Source organism: Bacillus rossius, chromosome 2 (genome assembly GCF_032445375.1).
Source record: "Bacillus rossius redtenbacheri isolate Brsri chromosome 2, Brsri_v3, whole genome shotgun sequence".
In the NCBI taxonomy this organism is placed as follows: Eukaryota; Metazoa; Arthropoda; class Insecta; order Phasmatodea; family Bacillidae; genus Bacillus; species Bacillus rossius.
The window spans coordinates 49,033,713-49,057,249 of NC_086331.1; the positions used below are offsets into that span (position 1 = coordinate 49,033,713).

Here is a 23,537-nt window from a genome sequence, read left to right on the forward strand (position 1 = left end):
CTGTTAAATGTTGTGCTTATACAGTTATATATAGATTAGTATTTGAAAATGAGCAACATATGTGTCTCAACTAAAAGATGGGCAAATATACGACTATGTCCGATACGAAAGAGCTATTTAGAATAAAAAAAATATTAATTATTAATATAATTATATCATCTGTTAAAATGCATTAAAACAAAACAAAAATAAACTAATGCATTACTGTTTTCATTGCAGTATTACAATTAGCACATGACTTTCACATGTCTACAAACATTGAAAAACAAAAAAAGCACCCTTAATATTTTTAATTAATATTACTATACAAAGACCTACAGGGTTTAATTAAATTATCCTTACAGTTCAATAGAAGTGGTGATGCATGTCCAGTATGGGAGTTTACATAGGCTTTTATATTGACAAACAAACATCAAAGTCTATTTTTGTTGACTCATGTTGACAATAGAAAAAAAAACAACATAATTAGATAGGTTTATCCAAAACAGAATCAAGCAAATTCCTCACCTGTTTTTATGTCACCTAAGCCATTGCCAGATGCGTGTACAGCCGCAGGGTCAGCATCTTCTTTGCCAACTTTAATGCGGAATGGAGAGCCAGGAATGTGGACACCATTAAACTTGACATGAATGTTGTGGATTCCATTCTCTCTTGGCATAAATCTGACAGAGTAAGTGTCAGAGTCGATCGATTGAATGAAACAGTCATCTTCTGTCCCTGATGGAGAGACAATCTAAAACAAAATAAATACTGTAAGTATTAATATGACTAAAAAAAATCACATTTTTTGAAAGAAAAAAATAAATCATTGAAAATTATAGCTAATACTGTATTTACTAATATAACACATCAAACATTGTCTAGGTAAATGGAGACATGGTTAAAAATACTTCTTAAGAGCATGTATTATAGCAGATAGTTCTCAGCTTGCACCTGGCATCTGCATTTTTTCGTAAGATGGGCTATACTTTTCTCACTCAATGCTGCATGTGAGAAAAGCCATTCTGGCTGTTCTTAGAGGTACATTTTCCGTACACTCCATAAATTGCAATGTTAAGAAGTGTAGCCTACTAAACAGGAAAAATTAAAATATTCTAAGGGCTTAATGCTGTGCAAGGACATTGCACCAAAGTACTTATTACAGATCAATGTAACAACTATTTTATTTTTATCTCTACTTCTGATTCATGAAGCAATAAGCAGAGGTTGTGACATACCTTTGCATCTAGCTCACCCTTGGCACCATTCTTCCTGACCAGAAATGCTGCAGGCTTGTCTGCTTGTACACCGGAATCTGGGAACTGGAACACCTCAAGCTTATGTGCATCCCCCATGGCTGGAGAAATGAACAGCTTGTATGGCGAATCTGGAATATGCTGGTCATTGAACTTGATTCCCACTCGATATTCACCTGAAACAAATTACCACTTTCTCATTACAAATGTACGAGTCATATTACCCAAAATCATCCATATCAAAATAATATTTTGTTCAGAGTTAACAGATGTAATTAAAGGGAATTGTTGGACTAGAGCTTAAACATCGTTAGAGCAATTGTAGGCATCCATACAAGAGATTGAAATCCACCGAGTGAACCCACTAGCTCACAGAAATGTCTGCCACATTACTTATTTGCTAAGAGTCAGGTTAAGCTAGCATTTAAACACACTTCACAGTTTTTATCTCCCTACAGATCTAGTAAATAGCTACATACAATGGTTACACTTTGTATTCATTCCTTGAAAATTACTGTCCCAATAGCAAACCCAAGTGTACCCGAGGCAAACCAGGGGCAGAATCATACATCCCGAGCAAGGCCAGCTCTATTTACTACTATGCCACTTCAGAGGACACCATTGGTGCCACTTTACATAATAAGGCACTTGTGGTTTATATACCAATTTATATTCTGTACTATAGTAACAGATAATCCTATTGAGTTCTCTAATGATCTTTGTCAACAAAATGTAAAGCTCTGCAGGTCTCTTGCTACGGCAGTTCTATTGGAGCTATGTGGGTGTATGTACAGTTGGTTACAAAAGTATTTGTCCATGAACTTGGTTGACAGGAATTAATAAGAGTAATACCACATAATGTTGCGGTGTCTACCTTTTCAAAAGGCAGATAACCATCTCAACACCCAGCTGGTTCCAAAAATAATAAATAGAAAAAATTTCCAAAAAAAAACAAACAATGTTTCTAAACAAACCTAGCCTAAGTGTTAAGCTAAATAAAACAAATTGAAATAGCAGACAACTTATCAATGAGCTATGTCGAAATGGGCATTTTGTAAATTCAAAGTCAACTTTCGCTATCATGATCCACCAAATTTATTTTACCAAATATTTGTTGAAGAAAATGCACTAAAATTTATAAGCTCCAAAGAATATAATATGGCTACAAAAAATAAAATTACAATTGATAACCCAAGCGGCAGCTATAATTTAACTTTCTAAAATAAATACAAAGTATTATAAAAAATATAAAAATATACCAAAATTTATAATACATTATACATTATTATACAAATTTAATCCCAAACTGCAGCAGTTAAAAATTATTAATCTACGATCCTGCATTAGTAAAACTTTACAATTAAAAATTTACTCTTAAAAATATTATACATTTAAGTTTATAATTTAAATAAAATTTTTGATAGAATGTCCAAAGTACGCAAATTTGGGGATTACGCAAACCAATTAGAAAAACTTATTTTAAAAGTCCATTTTAAACTTCGGTGTCAGTTTCAAATCTTCCAAAAAGTTTGTTCCACAACCAACTAATTTTATGTTGCGAGCAAACCAATTCACACTCGTATTATTTAGATGTCAAAAACTAGGTAACGACGTTTTTTCAGCGTATTAAAGTACTCGTGGATAGGTGCTTAATTTAGATGGCCAAAAAAAAAGTACTCATAAAATTGACCCATTTCAGAATCTTTCAAAATGCGTGAAAAATCAGGAGCCTTTATACTTGCCAAAGGCGTAATTAAAAGGTCCACTCCTTTTACAAAACAGCAAATGTTAACACCAGCATCACCCAAAAAATCAGATCAAAGTACTTAGTTCTCTCGATGTTCTACGAAGCACTCGTTAGCTATAGCAAAAGGCATTTAAATTTCACACCAATAAAAAGTGGTTAAATTTCAAACCATTTGAGCCTTAAGGTCGCAACCGAGCAATCGTGCTCCAGGTTTTCGTAGGACTGATATTGGCAAGCCGCGACCCGCAAGCACACTCGTGCGCCCGCGCCGCAGTTCGATCCTCGCGGCCGGCGACAACCAGCTGGCGCGAAGGCCGGCGCTACCCTCCCCCTGCGTCACCGACACCGTCGCACAGAAGCACTGACCAACTCAGCGTCACAAAAACTGCCCAGTACTTAAACACTTCTCCGCCAATCCCCGCGCATCAATCCAGCTTTAGAAGTTTATTAAAAGCAGAACGGAAATTAATAAAAATCTAACTTAAAAAAAAAAACTAATTAAGACTTACCTAAAATTTTAAAATACCTTTAAAAATCATGAAAAAGAAAAAAAACGAATAAGCAACAACTAAGCAAATACCAAAATATAAGTGATAAATACCATAATAAAATATTAACAACCAAATGTTTAAAAAACAATTTGTTAAAAGAAAAAGGCCTTGAACAACTAACGGAAGCATTTGGGCCAGGGGCCTGACCACAACGTCTACTCTACACTTCATACCAGCCATGAGTCAAATTCTTGAAGAACACAATAAATACAAAATATTTTTGATGTGAATGTGTCTTTACTCTTTAAAATTGCTTCTATGGTAGGAGACAATTAAAAAACCGAATGATAGCACAATCGGGGGATACAGTTTGGTGTTGCAGCTACATATCTATCATCTCCATCCAACATTTAATTACACCACTGGATAGCTAAAGGATCAAAGAATTCGTTACGCTAAGTGAGGACTGTGGCGCATCGCGCGCGGTCGAAGGGGAAACGCCGCCATTTTGAGGTAATTTTTCTGCTTTTCGAGATTTCCATTTTGACTCGGAGAAGCTACGACGTTCGTTTGAGTTTCAATCGTCAGCACTCGTCAAAATATATAGATTGCATATAGGTATAAAACATTTGTGTAAAATAGTTACAGTGAATATATGTGGTGTTAAAATAAAAAATATATAAAGTCAGCCTATACGCGTCAAAAAACCAAATCCAAATACACGTATTCGCGTACAACACACGGCCGTGTCCATGACACAGCCACAACCCATTTTTCATTGACTTAGACTAGTGCTATTTAAGAAAAAGTGTTTGTAAAATTTTTCGGAAAAGTACGCAATAGTATTAATAAACCTTGTTCACCATGTTGAATTACACGTGAGAATCATGGAGGTAACATACTGTGTATAGTTATTCAGTGATAAGTATAGTGTATGTGAGTAAACATCCACCTGCATGTTATTAAACTGTGAATGGGCAGAAAGTCACGGACAATAGTTCGTACTATCTAGAAATACTAAACTAGAAAGTCTGTTATTACTAAACCAAGAAGCAGACGACCAAGGAAGCTGACATAGCAAGAAGAAACAGGCATTGTGCTATCGGTGAAGTACAATCCTCATGTTTCTGGTTTAGTGTTTCTATCCGTTCGGCTCCAACGGAGAACTTCAGCACCGATGCATTAAGACAGGTGTTTCACATAGCTGGAAAAGTGAGATGTTTCAGTCAAAAGAAGCATTTCAAAAGCAAATAAAACAGAACGGGGGTTTCTATTTCGTAAAAGAGTATGTTAACAAGCCCTTGGAGTTTTCAAGGCTGGTATTATTTATTGAAGAATGCAAATTCTGTTGATTAATCGAACAAAAATATGTGTGTAGAAAGACGAACGAGATTTTATATAAGAACCAGCAGCCTCCAGTAAAATTTGGAGGCGGAACTTAATGGTGTGAGAATGTGTGATTACAGCTGGGTCAGGTAAATATGTTTCATGTAATACTTGTAACTGTGGATAGATGATGTGTGTGAATATATAAAATTAAAGAATTAAGCCTAGCGTATAGAATGTAGGCATCGATGGCAACTATTACTCCAGCCAGATACTGACACAAGTATACCGCTGAGGTCGCCCAGGAATGGCTTTAGTACAATACACCCCATGTCCACAAAACACCACCCCAGTCTTTAGACTTAAACCCCTATGAAGTTTTGTGGGCTAAAATACACACAGATACTAAGAAAAAAGATTAGAAGAAACATTCTTGAAGATTTTTTTTCTGAGAAATAAAAAAATATATGCGAAAACGTAACACAAAAAATTGTGGCAGCAGTACCATGAAGACTTGTAGCAATGATCACTTCAAATGGAAATGCTATCGAGTACTAAACCGGTGCTTGTTGTGATTGTGAACTGTTTTGGTTGTAATGGACGAATACTTGCGCGGCATCTAGTTTTGGCTAGAACTCTCATTTTTGTTTATATTTTCAGATCTATTGAATTGAGGGACTTTTTTCATTAGAAATGTTTTGAACGATCATAATCAGATAATGTGTATCAACCTACACTACCTAGTATCTTACATATTAGCAAGCCGGGCGCTTGGGTTAAATATATTGACGTTAGTGGGAAAATAAAAATTAAATTTGTATTATCTTGTAACTTTATGTACTGGTCAACACCTATTTACATTCATGATTTCGTATTAGGAAAAAAAGCTAAATATTTTATTGCGACATATGATGACGCCAATCTAAGTAAAATTTGATTGTAAGCATTTATAAAACTGATGTGAGGATAATTTATCAGGAAAGAATATTAAAACATCCTAAAATAAATTAGCAAAACTATCGTTGAAATAAAAGTTACATGTTGGGTTAGTAATGTCTGAAAGAGTAAATTTTGAAATTTTCCGAGGGAAACGTAAAAGGCCAAGGGTCCCGCAAAGTCTAGGGCCGCTACTGCATTGTAACTTTAACTGCCAATAAACACTTTGAATATCGCTAATGAGAAAGCACTACAGATAAATCTGTTCTGCTGCCTCCTGTTACTATTATATTTCCCACTACTGAATGCATGCCTGCTAGCGCCTTACGGCGAGTTTCCACCGAGGCAACATAACTGGCTCAACAGATGTTGCACGACGCAAGCGGCAGTGTTGAACGCGTCATTCTTTCCGAGAATCCTCCACCCTGGTTAGGAAGCACGCGACATCTAAAGACAACATGGAGTGGTTCAAGGAAAAGACGGTGGCTTTTATCAATGAATACAGGCAGTTATCAATAGTGTAGGATATTCGACTACATTACAAAAATGAACGATTTAAAAATTTGACGTCAGGCGGCTAAGTTAGCTGTGCAGAGGCGGAAGTAAAAAAAATAATAATAAAGAATGTGTGCGGTGCCTTCATGCGTAAACACAAATATATGATATTGCGAAGTCCAGCTTATCTCAATAAAAAAGGATGAAATGGTTCACCTACAAATCCTAGGCCTAGAATACAATTCTCAACTGATGCTTAAAAAGAAGTCAATGATGAAGTAAACAACCACATGCTTATATTAATTATTTTAATACATATAAACATAAGTATATATTAGTGCATAAAACTTTGCAGTTTAATAAACTTTAAAATGAAATGCCCTCATCTTACAAATTCGTGATAGTTTCTTAAAGTTTGCTAATTCTTCAAACTATAACAATTTGATCTTCCAATGTGCATTTTAACATCTGTCTGCAGTCATGTTTGGGATAAATACATAATATTTAAATTTATGCATCTATCCAGAAATTTAAATAGCCTTACAATAGTGTAAGTATCTAATTGATGAAAGTTTTCTTGAAAACTAGACTTCTGATGCAGTTAAGGTGGGTCTACACTGTATAACAAAACAAGTTATAAAATGTTATATTACAAAGTTATACAACATGTTACAAAATGAAAAGAATGAAAATTATATTACAAGTTATACAACAAAGTTATATAACTTGTTATGAAAACGTGAAGAAAAATGTTATATAACACCATGTTTTATAACAAAATAAGTGTTATAAAACAAGTTATATGTTTCCCATGCAGTGTCGGTAAAGATCAAAGGAAGTTAAATAACTTGTTGTATAACATGTTGGCCGTTTGTCCACACTAGTATACATATTTAAAAACATGTAACATGTTATGAAACAAGTTGTATTACTTGTTATATAACTTATTATTTAACTTGTTATGTAACATGTAATGAAACAAGATGTATAACTTGTTGTATAACATGTTACAAATATAACATGTTTTTGTTATATAGTGTAGACCCGCCTTTAGACTACTACCCAAATGTTAAGTACTGTACGTTATAACATTATCCTAATATTGTGTATTTGTAGAGAGCAGTCCAATGGGTAAGCAACAGGTTGCCTGCCATAAGTGACAGCAGTGGAAACTGTTTTTGTAGACACGACAGGAAACAAGTTACATATCTTTTCAACATGTGGCATGCGTCATGGCAACAAAATGGCATATGTTTTTTGCCTTAGTGAAAACACATCTTTTAGACACGCACTTCTCAATCAGTACCTACAACAGTTTACTGACGCGAATCATTATGGTTGTTTGTGTTCCGTCTTACGTTCACAATATACCTCTGGCACAGCGTTCGAGATGCGAAGTTGCCAAAACAGTTGCCGCGCCTGAGAGCCAGCTATTGTTACGCTGCCCAAACTGAAGAGAGAACAAAACTTCAAACAGCTGATCGAAATACATCCATTTTAATACAATTTTACAGAATTATGCTGCTTGAGGCAAAGAGAGAATTTAGTCATTTTAAAAAACTTCGCTGTCATTTACTTTTTTTTGCGGTTAAACAATGCTATTGTATGTCATTTATGTTAATGTGTTGAAAAAATTACGAATTGGTTTGCTACAAGTTTGAGACGTCAAGCTGAATACATGATAACATAATGCTATTGAATTTCTGCTAAATTTTGTATCGTAAGCTTACGCAAGGCTGTTGCCAGAAAAGTTCAAGGCATCAGGACCCCAAGGTCGTAATGCTCAAAATACAGACGGGTCACTGATACTGAAGTAAATCCGCGCCACACTAGTCAAGAAACCTAAAGCGGCGTGGTCCTCCATAAAAAAAAAAAAAAACTGAAAAGTCGTCAAAAGTTATTGCAAAGTTTAGGTACATAACGAATCCACGTGTGCCAAGTTAAATTTAGAACTCGTAAAACGTCACTTCTATTCTCATCTCGGGCTGGTGCATTAACAGTCGAACGCGCCACATTTTTTTTTGGATGATTTTAAATGTATCAATGTTTATGACGTTTAGTACGTTGCCTAAGGCATGCAATAAATGTTTATTGTATTTAAGAACTGTGTGCAAATATTCAGAACAAGACAATTATTTAGAATTCCCCCCCCCCCCCCCTAGGGAAATAAAATTCAATATTTTTGATTTCAGACGTCGCGGCCTCAGTATGGCAAAGAAAAACATTCTTTAATAATCAGCAGGTAGCTATAGTAAGGTTTTTCTTCCACGTTATATATTATAGACAGAAATATTTTATATTTATCACTTTATTTGGGCTCAAACGCTTCAACAACAAAGCCATTATGGAAAGATACAGACCAGTAATATTGGTGAGACTGTTCAAGGTGAACAAGGTAAGTAGAGTTGTGTTAGGGGAAGCTGGGAGACAGGTTGCGCATAGATGGCTACACGGGAAATTAATTTCAATAGTAGTACGTAAATGGGGCGCCGAGCTCTGATTCATGGCTAAAGTCACATCCACCATTTTTAAAATCCGCAACTACACAAAAAAAAAAATGAGGAAGAAAATTAATGTTAAAATAATTTAATTACAATTATAATAACATTTTAACATGGACCTTGAAATCCTCAGTTTAATTCCCAACAAAGGTTTTATTCCCAACAAAGGTTATTTGTATAAAATGGCAACAGGTCCTTTCCCCAGTATGACGTCATTGGCGTCATCTTTGATCCGCCATCTTGTTTTCGTTTGCTAGAGTGCTGCTACTGCCATGTTGGTTTACTTTTTACCTGCTAGAGTGCAGTAGTGTCAATCAGCAGATCAGCTACAGTCACTTTCATATAGATAGATCTGCCACAGGACTGTACCCCAGGGGCTTATGCATAGTTTTGGGAGCCCGGGCTAAAACGGAGGGGGGGGGGGGGGGTTATGCCCCCCTATATCAGAGGGTGGTCCCAGGAATTTTTTAAATTCAGATGCAAAATGTAAGATTTGTGGCTTTCTGAGGGTAATTTAATCCTCCCTGAAGTTTAATATGTATGATATATTTATCCAGATAATTGTTATAAACACATAATTGTATATACAAAACATTAATACTTCTAACGGTCACAAAATTAATTGTTAGGAAAAACTTGTGTTAATATAAGGCGAATTTTATAACACAACTCGTACGTTAAAGTAAAATTTTACAAATCTACAGGCGAATGTGTAGTTTCATTTCATTTCAAACTGCCCTTCTCAAAATAAAATGATATTTTATTATAGTTGTCAAAATAAACATAACGTTAAAAATGATTTGTATATTTTTTATAAAAAGCCTTATTTTCAGTTTTGACAATGTTGGGTAGGCCTGCACGCTGGAGCTGCCACTGGTCTGGCAACTTCCTATTTTTTGCGTGTCTCGTCGTATTAATGCAGCTCGCGACGGCCTCCGAACAAACGGCGCTAGTAGTAGTTGAACCCATTATTAACATAGCTTAAAAATAGAATACATTACAAAATATTTTATTCATATTGTTTCTTTAATTAATGTTGCTGCTATTTTTTGGGGGGGCTGAATTGTATCCCCTTGGAAAGGGTACCTTTCAGACTTATGATGGCGGTAGTGTTGCTGGGTAGGAACTGGAAAGGTACCCTTTCCGATTTCTTAAAATTTTTCGGTTTTAATGCAAATATGCACTGGAAAGGTATCCCCTCGGAAAGGGTACCTTTCAGGATTTTCTGTACAATGACACAGGAGAAATTAAACTGGAAAGTTACCCTTTCCAATTTCTTAAAATGCATATTATATTCTGCTTTAAAATCCTGAAAGTTATCCCCTTGGAAACATATCCCAAAATGGTTGTGCTCGCTCATAAAATCCGGAAAGATATCCCCTCTGGAAACAGGGGATAACTTTCAGGATTTTAAAGCAGAAAATAATATGCATTTTAAGAAATCGGAAAGGGTACCTTTCCAGTTTATTTTCTGCTGTGTCATTGTACAGAAAATCCTGAAAGGTACCCTTTCTGAGGGGATACCTTTCCAGTGCATATTTGCATTAAAACCGAAACATTTTAAGAAATCGGAAAGGGTACCTTTCCGGTTTCTACCCAGCTACACTACAGCCACCTTAAGTCTGAAAGGTACCCTTTCCAAGGGGATACAATTCTGTCGCCCCCTATTTTTCATGTGAGTTTCGCATAAAATAAAATATAATATAATATAATTGCTAATTCCGTCTAAATATTTTTTTAAATTGTTTCCAGATTACCCATTCTTTTATTCGTTTGGGTAGTTGGTAAGTACCTAATCTGTACCAATGTCTTAAATTAAATTTTTCCGCATTTGTTAGAGTCGAAGTGGTGAGAGAGAATGCATCACTATTTTATTGCGCCTGGATATAATGAAGGTTACGGCTTAAAACAGTTAAGATATTTTTTTTACACCTACCTAACGACTATGTTGAAAGAAAAAAAATGGCAAGCTGCAATACCAGGAAAATTTAGAGATAAATATTGCAAAGAGGAGGGTCTAATTCGGGGCTCACCGATTTGGCTTAAACTGTGTGAGTGGAACCTGTAGGTGCGCGTTTCAACGTCCTAAAATATCTCGCCTGAGTGGGTCCTAGGAAGCGAGAAAAATCTCTTTAAAGTATTTTAATTACACTTTATACATATGGCCCGTCATAATGCTGGCTCGGGTTCGATACCCACTGGTCGTAGCTCTTACCCATCAACTCGTGAAAACGATAAGTTACTATGGATTTCAGCAGAGCACTGAAGGCCTACGCCATTTCCGACTTCAAGGTTAATGCATACTTTTCCATACAAGTCGCTTTAAACTTTTTAGAAACCCTTTTTTTTCGACATAAAATTCCTCTGAGAAAACTAAAACCAAACTACTCCACAGGCAGAAAAGTCTGTCTTGAGTCATTATGTGACATATTAGTAATAAAGCGCTATACTAAGCTTTGTCAGTGTCTAGTTTTGTCATAATTTAAAAATTATCCGAAATTCCCATGAAAATTAAGCCCTAAGTGGTTATTCTGCCAATGTCTTAAGTTACATTTGTGTTAACAATTTTAATTGCAGGCGAAGAGATACATTTTGAGACGTAAAGGTAGAGAACTATCTTTACCTTCCGACGGACGAAAATGCCAAGTATTAATTCAGAGCTTTGCGCGTTGAGGGGGCACTACATTAACGCACCAGTGAAGGTCGCCTTAAAAAATACAGACTCGTGCATGCCAACAAACATATTTGAAGGCGTATCAATCATGGCGATAAATTTATAGTATTTTATTGTTTTCATATTAAAACATTTCAAGAGACATAACTCAACGAATGTTTTTAGGTAGATTAAACTACCGTTGATTTTCCTCTTCTTTGAAAAGTTAAGATTTAATCGTCGATATAATTGTAAGGATGACAAAAGTAATTGTATTAGATCAGTTAATCTCTCTAAAAATAAAATAAAATCGATTAATGAGCGTCTTTATGATTTAAAATACAAATTGCAAATACAATTATTGAGAAAAAGTATCAATTTAAATGGCGACTAGCTCTCCTCTTCAAAGAGTGATCTAGGTCACAACCAAGTCTCGATTAGTTCGTTCTTCGATGGCAAGCGAAGAGAGAACCTGCACTGACCTTGCGGGTCTGCGCAATCGTATCGCTGGGGTTCTGGGGCGCCCTGTAGAGCGTCCTTGGAGGCGCCTAGCTGTATCTCCTGACACACCCTGTAGGTGCTAAACGGAGGTTTTTTGTACTCGCCCATAACCACAACGCAGCCGTCGCCGCGACCCGCTGCGTCCACTTCTCCCGGCCAACCACATCCCCATCCAGGCGCGACACTTCCAGAGACCTCCCCCTTCCACGCGCCGCCACCGTGGGCCAGGGTTGGCAGCGGACTCGGGGGGTGGGTTGGTGAACGCCAACGCCCAAAACGCCCAATGACCCTCGAGACCGGCTCGTGCCTCACTGCAAATATAGCTAAGCTTGGAGCGCATTATTTTTGGCAACACCATCTGCTTTTGACAGCGTTGCGTGTGCAGGTCTCTCCGCGGCGAGCCTGGCGGCCCGCCAGAGACGCAATAAGCCGACACGTCCTAGGAGCACACGCTTGGGTGCGACTCGCCGCGGCCAGCGCTGCCAGCGTAGAAGAGTCGCCTGTACACGGACTCACGCCACACACAGACCAGTCATCACAGCATCGGTCTGGAGTGTTTCGGGAAATAAGGAAGGAAGGAAGGAAGGAAGGAAGGAAGGAAGGAAGGAAGGAAGGAAGGAAGGAAGGAAGGAAGGAAGGAAGGAAGGAAGGAAGGAAGGAAGGAAGGAAGGAAGGAAGGAAGGAAGGAAGGAAGGAAGGAAGGAAGGAAGGAAGGAAGGAAGGAAGGAAGGATGGAATGAAGGATGGAAGGAAGGATGGAGGGATGGAAGGAAGGAAGGATGGAAGGAAGGATGGATGGAAGGAAGGATGGAAGGAAGGATGGAGGGATGGAAGGAAGGAAGGATGGAAGGAAGGATGGAGGGATGGAAGGAAGGAAGGATGGAAGGAAGGATGGAAGGAAGGATGGAGGGATGGATGGAAGGAAGGAAGGATGGAAGGAAGGAAGGATGGATGGAAGGAAGGATGGAAGGAAGGAAGGAAGGAAGGAACGATGGATGGAAGGAAGGATGGATGGAAGGAAGGATGGATGGAAGGAAGGATGGATGGATGGATGGATGGAAGGAAGGATGGATGGAAGGATGGATGGAAGGATGGAAGGAAGGATGGAAGGATGGAAGGAAGGATGGAAGGAAGGATGGAAGGATGGAAGGATGGATGGAAGGAAGGATGGAAGGAAGGATGGATGGAAGGAAGGAAGGAAGGATGGAAGGATGGATGGAAGGATGGAAGGATGGAAGGATGGATGGATGTTTGGATGGATGGATGGATGGATGGATGGATGGATGGATGGATGGATGGATGGATGGATGGATGAATGAATGGATGGATTTTCCAACCCAGGTTCTCACGAACGCGAATCCAATTTTTTACCATTGCGCCAACTCGCTCGGTTCCTGAAATAATTTAAGGCTACTTGTGTTAGCGGAATGTTAAGAGTAAGCGTTAGTTAAATTTTTTGCTGCAGATTGGAATGAAATTTTGTCAAAAGTTTTATTGAGCTACTGTTGTTGTCTGTACGTAGTTTCGAAATTTTTCATAACATTTTAATTGAGATATTAAACATTAAGTTTTAATAATTTAAAACAGTTTTATACAGAATTTTAAAAAGTCTCGTGTCTGACGCGTTAACTATATATGCATGTAACCTTCTTGTTTACTAAAATAAAATTTCGTGCATAAATTCTATCATAAAATAATTAAATTATAAATATCTGCATAATGCAGAAGTGCAGTCTTTTATGAAATCGCCTCTTACACGTTACTAAAGTATTGTAGAGAGATGGGATGAAGCCCTTATAGAGACAAAGCACCATGGATATTTGTTAAGGCTAAAATATGTCAGAGCTATATCTGGGAAAGCCAAACGAAGATCAGTTAATATTACCAATTTTTCACACGTAGCGAGTGCAGACGTCTGTGAAACTATTTCCACCTAAGTTCGTATTCGACGAATCAAAATGAAAGTTAAACTATTATACAGTAGAAAGAATACTGCATCGTTTGATACCTAACATATGTCTGTGCACTTCCTGGAAACTCTAATCGAAGGTTAGTTAAAAGTCCAATTTCGCGTTGTTTTTCGAATTTTACAAGCAGCCGTTCAAAAATAATACGCGCTGAAGAGCCCTGAACAGTGCTGCTAAGGATTGAGCAGCGGGAACTTCCCTGAACCAGGTACTACCTGCTCGTAGTGGGTTCTGGCTAGACCGCGCTAAGCCGCTTATCTCTCTTCAAGATCAGGAAAGGGGGCAGTGCCTTGTTACCTGCCTCTTTCTGACCACTGAACCATGGAAGTGCAGAGTGTATCAGTGCTGTCGTTCAAGTTCCTTGTGCCAGCTGAAAGAAACTCGCATCAACAGCTTCTATGTTCAAAGAGATAATTAGTAATCATATTGAATTATTTATAATTAATTTTTATTAACGTTACCTTATTTTTCCCTGTTTACTTACAATTTGGTTTATCTCACACGTCTGCCTCCCTACTCTCAGTCAAGGGCGCCCATACCCGGGGGCAGGGGGGGGCCGTGGCCCCCCCCTAGCTTTCAGGGAAGGAAAAAAATATAGTGTAGTCAGGTGTTTTACTTTAAAGAAAATTATTTAAATTCGGTATTATGTAGAAGTGATTCAACACGAAGATATTATTGTATATCGTTTTTTACATGTCTATTTCATTTGTTATGTTAGTTCAAGCATTAGTTTCTGCTGCTGCGATATAAGGTGTTGTGTACAGGGAGAAAACGCTGTTCAAGCGCAACGCCCGTGGCGAGTCATTCCCCTTCGTATTCCTACCCAAGCTCGCGCGATAACACAACACAACAGATTTAGACCAGTCAGAGTTAGACGACGCGACAGTTGACATGTGCTTGTAGACGGCGAAATGTTTTGCTACTTTTTCGTCATAATAATGTGTATGTTCACAAATAACATCTCAAAACAGAGATTTTTCAATAGTCTTTAGGTCTACCTACAGTTTTATGCATCTGGTCTAGATTTAGTTTAGTGTATTCAGTCAGTATAAATAACTTAAGTGCAAATAAATAAGTGAAAAGTGTAAAGATAAAAACCATTGTTATTATGTAGTGTTTCTTAGTTTTCCTCATTCGTCACATCCGCTCAGAATATTCACAATTTTTAAGGTAAGCTAACACCTTTAAAGTTACTCAAATAAGAATTATTGTTCAGAAAAGTCTACAACGTAAAATTTATGTTGGAATTTTTAATTTAGAGGAAAACCACTTTTTCCCTTCAAAAGTGTTTAAAGGGATAAGGATTCCGCTACCTTCAGTAGACTCGAAAGCAATTTACACTGGAATCTCGATTTTACGTATGCTCACAGTCGCTTGGATTGCATTCGTAAAATCGTTATCTTCATAAAATTTCAAACACCCCACCCTGTGAAGATACATGTTATAATTTATTGAACGGAATATATATAATATTAAATAGTAAAAACAATGACTGCTGTCTGCCCTCTGCCCTCCCCTTATTTTTTTTTTAACATTCCACAACTTGCTTCATTGCACGAGTGATATAAAAGCGACATCACAGCGACTAAACACAGTTGCACCACGCATTGCATCATGTTAACTTTTGTGTGGTGACAGTAGGTTGTCCGACATGCCTTTCTTGGATATCTTTCCTTTTCGTAAGACGCGTGTTACTAAAATAAATTTATATTTGAGTTTGCAAACTTGTCCACTCCTTGCCAGAGACGACTGAACACAGACGAGACTATCCAGGGTCGGGTTGATGAGCTGGAAGAATTCCCTGCCTTGCATTTTTATGGACTTCACCTTATCATATTTATCAGTTAATCTTTAACAAATCAGCTTGAAAAATATTAATGAACGCACTTTTAGTAACATAATCGAGGAGAACAAGCACACAGTTCAGTGTACACCTGTACTGTTTCATAAAAGTGATCATAGGTAGGGACTGGAAAAATTCGCGGTTTCAATGACCACTAGGATAGACTAAACGATTCTCCTATGTACTCTGGCAACTATCACATGGTCATTGGCTACCGACTCGGGGAAACTGTTTACTGCGATTCTTATGATTCGATACTTCTTTTGTTGAGTGTTTGCCATTGGCTCAGAGTCCTTCAGGTAAATTGCGGTCCAATCACTGACGCAGCATTAAGCTAAACGAGTTTGGATTCCAGCCTGTCTCGAAAGGAATCCGCGAATTTTTACGGTCTTTAATCATAGGCTTATTTGGTGAAAAAAAACGCTGCTCTTTAACGACAGACATTCATTAAAAACACAGTACATTTTAGTGCGAGAAGCCCTTGAATTTGTGATAGCCATAGGGAATTATTTGTTTGTATAGTAAGTTAAAAAAAAGCTTAGTTGAAAATCCGCTCGTCACGTCTACTTGCTGCGTCACTTATACCATTTTTGAGCGTTTTTTACTGGGAAACCGATGCAGCGAAGGTAATTAATGCGAAAATTGTCAAGATAATGCCTAATGGCTTGGGTTGCTGGATATTAGCGGAAAGGAGAGGAAGTAGCTACTCAATATCGTTTCTTTCTCTCACGCTTCTCAAGGTTTCAAGCTCAGTTGCTATGTTCACGAGCTGGAAATGTTGGAATGGGTAAGGAATGTTGAGTATAGTTCATTTGCGGTAAAATAAATATTTTTACAGCCTTGGCATAATTTTTCAATCTAAGAAATTTCGAACTTTGCGACAAATAAAGTGTACCTAGTCCATTTTTTCTTTTCGATTTTGAGTTTGATGCCGCAATAACTTATACAATATTCACTAACGGTAAATGGCTGTTGTATTAGCTTTAAAATATGAATACGCTGTGCATTAAAAATTAATATCTTTATATGTTTTCATAGTGTTTTTTTAATTTTTTTAAAAATATATTTTGGTGTCAAATTTTCCGAATTTTAGATGGTTCCTGAAAAAAATGTATTCGTAAAATCGCGGCTTCGTTCAGTCCGGGCTCCGTAAAATCGAGGTTCTAATGTACTCTTAATTCTGAAGTTAAGTTCTGAACATGTTATTTAAGGGTTTATCAATGCCGTATTTACGCGCAGGCTATCTAGGCTGTAGCCTATGGGCCCGCACCACAAATGGGGGCCCGCACCACACGACACGAAAAAAAAAAAATTATACTGCGATGTGGATCTTCTTATATTCTTAAAATACGCGTCGACATAGTATGTCCAGTTGTTTTGTGTGGATTAATTGCGCCGAACTAAACTCTTCTGTGGAAAGCTGATATATGAGTTATGTCAGCATTTAGAAATTTTCGATTATTTTCATTGGTTTTGGTGTCACTTAATTCCTTAACATCTAAATACTGTTTGGTTAAATAGTCTAGTTTAATAATAAACTAATTTTTTCTGTGCTTTACTACTGAATCCATCTGTGCTAATTTTAAATGATAAGCAATTATGATTCATATCGAAACATAGTAATATTCATTTAATTGTGAAACAATTTTTGACTGTAATTATAAGCGTAGTTCAGGTGTTACATTTAAAAACAACTGTTTTCTGACTGTGATAACATACTCAAATCGTTTCTCTCCCAAAGTTGAATCTTTTGATCAACACTTTTAAACTTTATAATTATTTTAATTTAATTTGTACGCGACATTTATTTAGGGGTAAAGAGAGCAATTAGTTGAAGGACTGTATTCTTGATATCCGTGTACCCGAGACGCTTCAAAAGTATAAGGACTCTATTCCTGCATTTGTGTTTCTAAAAATTCATTTGTTTCAATAAAATAGTTAATATTTAATTAATAAAGTAGCCAATAAAGATTTTTTTATGGCGAATGAGTACTGTGGTCTATTATTTTAGTAACAGGACAAAAAATTTTAACAGGGTCAGAACTGGAACTATTTTATGGCTAGTAACAAGCCGCAGTTAAGTCTTCCAAAATATTAAAAATACTTCATACCCCTAAGTCTGGCCCCCCCCTACAAATTATCATATGGGCGCCCTTGCTCTCAGTACGCCTTCATGGCCAGTGACAGTAAACCTTGTTATCATTAAAGCCCGTTATGTAATGACACGGAAACGTAATCAAACGGAAACGCATCTCGTAAACGCAAGACGACCATTTACGGTACTCCGTCAGCTCGTTTAACAGAGTACGGATTTCACGGAAACATAACAAAACTTGCGCCAATAAGCGTAAAAAATACTGACGTCACGCAACATCATTGTAAACAAGATCAAACGTGAAATTTTAAACATGCATCGGTTTTTGTGTTTAGTTTACGTTGAATTGTGCATGATGACTTCTGTTTGATGCATTTAACTAGTCAAACGGCTTATAATTAGAGACGTCTGAATTTCGCGAATAGATTTCGTGACTGGTTGTATTGCATATCACTGCATCTCATATTCACGTAACTGATTGGGTGCTTGTTACTCTCGCGCGTCTGGGCACTTAAAAATATATATGTCAAATATCGTACCACACGTACGGTAATGTATGATTAATCACTTACTGTAATTTTTACATCTCGGAATGCATTTATACACAAGACATTCGGCTTCGTTTTGATAAAACTTAAACAATTAGCTTGTCTGTATTTCACGGTAAATTTATCAATGTACTGAAATGTCACTTTTGGTTTTAAATAAATAAGTTTTATATATCACACTGTATAAAAACATAAAATTGTGTGAATTAGCACATAACAAACAAGGTAAACAACCTAGATTTCATAAAATCATTTCTACATCCACCGGTTTTAAAGTCACGATTTATGTAGACTAACCGACATGCCGAAGGCATTACTTGTTGGAATTTCGCGCTTAATCTAGCTCTAAAACTAAATATTTCTATTCGTTAAAAGTGTGCCGCAAATATGCTTCTGTTTGTTTATTGACATTTTTTTTTCACTTGAGCCATTATCATTACCCAGCCTTTTTTCGCCGTTCAAAACTGGTATTCCCGAAAGAGAGGTGTACACCAAACTAGACTTTTTTGATATTCCAGACAGAAAAAATTACGTCTTAAATAATAAAGCGGAAATAACTAGCAAATACATAAATATCGTATGGGGAAGGTACCTAAGGGTAGGGTATCGTACTCCGAGTGCAGACTTGTTATTGGGCGCCTGTATACATCTGCGTGCCCTAAGGGATGAAAGCAATGAAGCCCTGCAATGGCGAAGCGCTTGAATGAGTGGGGCGGTGGAAACGGGAGATCCCCGAGAAACCCCGCCAACCACGAAATCGGAACGATTCCTACGTGCGAAATTCCGGGCTTCTGCCCCGCTGGGATCGAACCCAGATCGCTTTGGTGGGAGGCGAGGGGTCTGACCCATCGACCACCGCGGACCCTAATATTCAAAAACAAGAATAAAATGGACATGTACATGGTATACGTAGTGATAAAATAGTGCATTGCTATTAGCTGCATGGAAGAACGCATGCACAAGAGTTCGGCATTGCCCATTTCTCCATCTCTCTTACGCTTGCGGATGCGAATATGTGTACACTTACGTGTGAATGTAGAACGAACTTAAAGGGTCTTCGGTTTCCCTTTTCGTGATACGTATACGTTTGCGTGTCACGTATATACTTAAACTCCCTTGCCCAGAAAACTTCTCGTAACTAAATAGGCACTTCGTTAACGATGCTAAGACTTTGCTGCAACTATTTTAGTATACAACTTGTATTTTAGTTAAATTTATTAACATTTCTGAATGCGTACTGCTGTATTTTCGTAAAATTAATATCACACACGTGATGTCACGGAAGTTGTTATTATGGCATAGTTGTAATGCACGTGTTACTGAAGTCTCTATTGTTTTATATAATCATCCTAACTACACTATTAATTTCAACGACAGTTTGTCATTTATTTGGAAAAATTTTTTATCTTGATTTTCATCTGAAATAAGTGCATATGGCCTGAACACTGGCGAAGTACACTGCTTTCAAATAACACTACAACAATTTAAATTACAAAAATTACAATTAAAACTTTTTTATATATCTGGTTATTTACTAAAAATACGTTAATGGAATTTTAAAGAAAATAGACCCTAGTTAACTTTAAAGAAACCACGTCTCCATGAAGATTCGAACCACAAAACATTTTTCTCTATATTAATCTATACACTGCTAACTAAACATACCCCAGAACAAATGAACAGTAAGCACCAAAACGAAAATATTTAACAGAATTAGCATAAAATGTACAAAACAAAAAAGCCTGTTTTACAATAGCATAAAAATTACAATATACAATAAGCGCGGATGTGTGTGTCTCATAGTGCCTGGTTGTAATACTACTATAACAACCACGATTTAGTTAATTATTTTGGTCATCGCCATTTATGTTTTGAACAGTTAGTCATATAAAAACCTCCTAAAACCAAATAAATAAAATATTAACAACAGAAAAAAATAATTTAAAAGAAAAACAAGACCGAGTCAGATGTATTCGAACACAGTCTGAACCAGCAAGGAAAATAAAAATAAATATGGACAATACAACGAAAACATCACAGACCAAATATTTAACCTCAAAAAAACTAGAGCCAAGAATTCCGTGAAAGGAACTTATTAAAAAAAATGTATTAAACACAGACGAACACAGTGGACATACAGTGAGACAGATTGGATGCAAGCAGACAGAAAAACTGGACAACGCAGCAAACACATAAAGACAACGATGAAAATAAAAAATTCTGTGAACAAAACAACGACGACAGCACTAACGAACACAGAAGTTTTTCAATGACATCAGGCACAAACAGTTTGTTTGTGCCTGATGGCGGGAACAGATGTCAGTTCCCGAAACGTCGTAACTACTGTCATTGAAAAACTTCTGTGTTTGTTAGTGCTGTCGTCGTTGTGTTGTCCATAGTATTAGTCTGGATGCTCGGTTCGCCCACGCTTTGTTATAAGTCCTATAGCATCGATCATACAATTTCGTATTTCTGTAGCTGTCTCGCCAGATGCGCAAAACTGGCATGAGTTTTCAAGAAATGATATAACCACAGAACATTTTTTAAAAGCAGCATAATTTTAAATCGGCCCCTTTGCATTACCGTTATTATATTGAGGAAAATACATTTCTTGGGAACAGATTTTTTTTTTGCGGCAACCAATAAATAGTTCGTGACTAAACGAATGTAGCACTAATAAACAGTTCAGTGACTGAGTAAATATTATCAATGTTACATATGATCAACAGCGTACCAAGCTGCTAAGTTGGTTGATATTGTACTATTAGCCCCGCCTCGAAGCTTAGTCGTGTCCCGATTAACCATTTCGTGTTATTGTGATTGTGTTTTAATGCAGTGCTTACCATTTCCTTGCCTTGAACTTATACTTGCAACATTGCACTTATTCACTGTCACAATAAAATAATTCACCTCCCTTCAATAAGTTGACAAAATTAGATTTAAATACATATGCAGAACTCACAGTCTACTGGACCAATCACTTGCAGCACTGACTGCAACGGATGCTTTCATAGTTCTGTCTGGCCGTTCATTAATATGATAACGGTAGTGTTCAAATTAAAACAGACCGAGATGTATGTCTGAATTTAAGTCTGCACAGTACTGTATTGTAAATTAAAACTTTTCTGAAACAAGAATTTGAAAGCATCATGGAGAATTACGTAACGGAAGTTAAAGACAAAAGTTCTTAAAATGCTTATTTACCAATTTTATTTCAGTTCAAAAAAGCTAGTGTTCCACTAGTTCTTATATTTTTTAATTTTCGTGACATGATAAAGTTATACTTATTATTACAATGCAGTTTACGTAATGTATTGAAGTGACTCAACTTAAAGATTAAAGCAGTGTTAATGTTGTTAATCTTGCTACTCTTTCGCCAGAAATTGTAATCTCCATCATCAGGGTAACAGCCATGGTACAAAGAGTGGGAAGGTATACCGTGTAGGTCAGTGGTGAGGGCATATAGTTGAATAAGTAACAATCTAGAGCCACTACGCTGCCAGGAACATGGCAGATTAGATTTTGTCCGTTATCACTCCTCGTTAATATGCCGCACTGTGCGTTCTATAATGGACGTAAAGTTTTTATCATTTCTGAAAGACGTTGGGTTTGCGAAGACAATATATAAATGTGTGTAAGAGAAGAGACACTGTTAACGTGATCACAGGTTATCACATATTGTGATCGTTGGAACGTTATCAACAGCACTCATAATAAATATAGTTAAAAAAACTAAAGAAACATGCTTTTAAAGATTATCAAACTAAAAAGTAAAAAATAATTTTAAAATTAAATTTATGACAATAGTATATAAGCAATACTAGTATAAATGAGAAAAAAGCTTCAGGCGCTTTGTGCCATATTTTTTGAATATCAAGCGCCCCATGCTTTTTTCTCATTTATACTAGTATTGCTTATATACTATTCTCATAAATTTAATTTTAAAATTATTTTTTACTTTTTAGTTTGATAATCTTTAAAAGCATGTTTCTTTAGTTTTTTTAACTATATTTATTTTTAACTTTTTAGTTTGATATTCTTTAAAAGCATGTTTTTTAGTTTTTTAAACTATATTTATTTTTAACTTTTTAGTTTGATATTCTTTAAAAGCATGTTTTTTTAGTTTTTTAAACTATATTTATGTATAATTATCATAGGGAAATGAGTTACCGACACTACCTATTACCATCTGAGATAACTATTTGGAGTTGCAACGTCACAAAGAAATGGTAAAGTCTCTACGAATCATTTGCAGTTAGATTTATGGATATAATATTAGAATTTACCGGGAAAAAAAAAACCACTTTTTTTTTCGGCGTGGCCGGGAGTAGAACCCACGATCGCTGATTCCGAAAGCTGACGTCACAGAAGTCGCGCGCCTTGGACCGCTCGGCTAACAAACATAATGAAATAGGTGGGACATTTTACAGTGATGAGTCACTCACTCTTAGTCGAAAGAGTTACAGACGGACGGACAGACAGAGTTACAGACGGACAGACAGAGTTACAGACGGACAGACAAACATACAGGTGAAGCTAATATAAAGCATGTTAAAATTAGAGTTGAATTCATTGTTTAATAACTTGCGTAAGTGGTAGTATTTCTTTGGTTTATTTATGTTAGTTCTACACCTTTGCATTACAATATCAACGGAATGTTCGTAATTATACGCGCCCGCGCCCGCGTACGTTCCGTTTCCTGTGTGTACTGTGTGTATGTTCCGTTTCCTGTGTGTACTGTGTGTACGTTTAGTTTCCTGTGTGTACTGTATGTACGTTCCGTTTCCTGTGTGTACTGTGTGTACGTTCAGTTTCCTGTGTGTACTGTGTGTACGTTCAGTTTCCTGTGTGTACTGTGTGTACGTTCAGTTTCCTGTGTGTACTGTGTGTACGTTCCGTTTCCTGTGTGTACTGTGTGTACGTTCCGTTTCCTGTGTGTACTGTGTGTACGTTTAGTTTCCTGTGTGTACTGTGTGTACGTTCAGTTTCCTGTGTGTACTGTGTGTACGTTCAGTTTCCTGTGTGTACTGTGTGTACGTTCCGTTTCCTGTGTGTACGTTCCGTTTCCTGTGTGTACTGTGTGTACGTTCAGTTTCCTGTGTGTACTGTGTGTACATTCCGTTTCCTGTGTGTACTGTGTGTACGTTCCGTTTCCTGTGTGTACTGTGTGTACGTTCCGTTTCCTGTGTGTACTGTGTG

At 36.9% G+C, this 23,537-nt stretch overlaps 1 protein-coding gene across 1 annotated transcript in view; it reads right to left on the minus strand.

The window, feature by feature from the left end:
• LOC134529275 (filamin-A) overlaps nt 1-23,537 on the minus strand; it is a 786,080-nt gene that overhangs the window by 105,404 nt on the left and 657,139 nt on the right. Inside the window, exons 35-36 of the mRNA XM_063363172.1 lie at nt 1,218-1,411; nt 508-733 (exon numbers count right to left, since the gene is read on the minus strand). Coding sequence (XP_063219242.1) covers nt 508-733; nt 1,218-1,411 — 420 coding nt within the window. The remainder of the gene's footprint in view (nt 1-507; nt 734-1,217; nt 1,412-23,537) is intronic.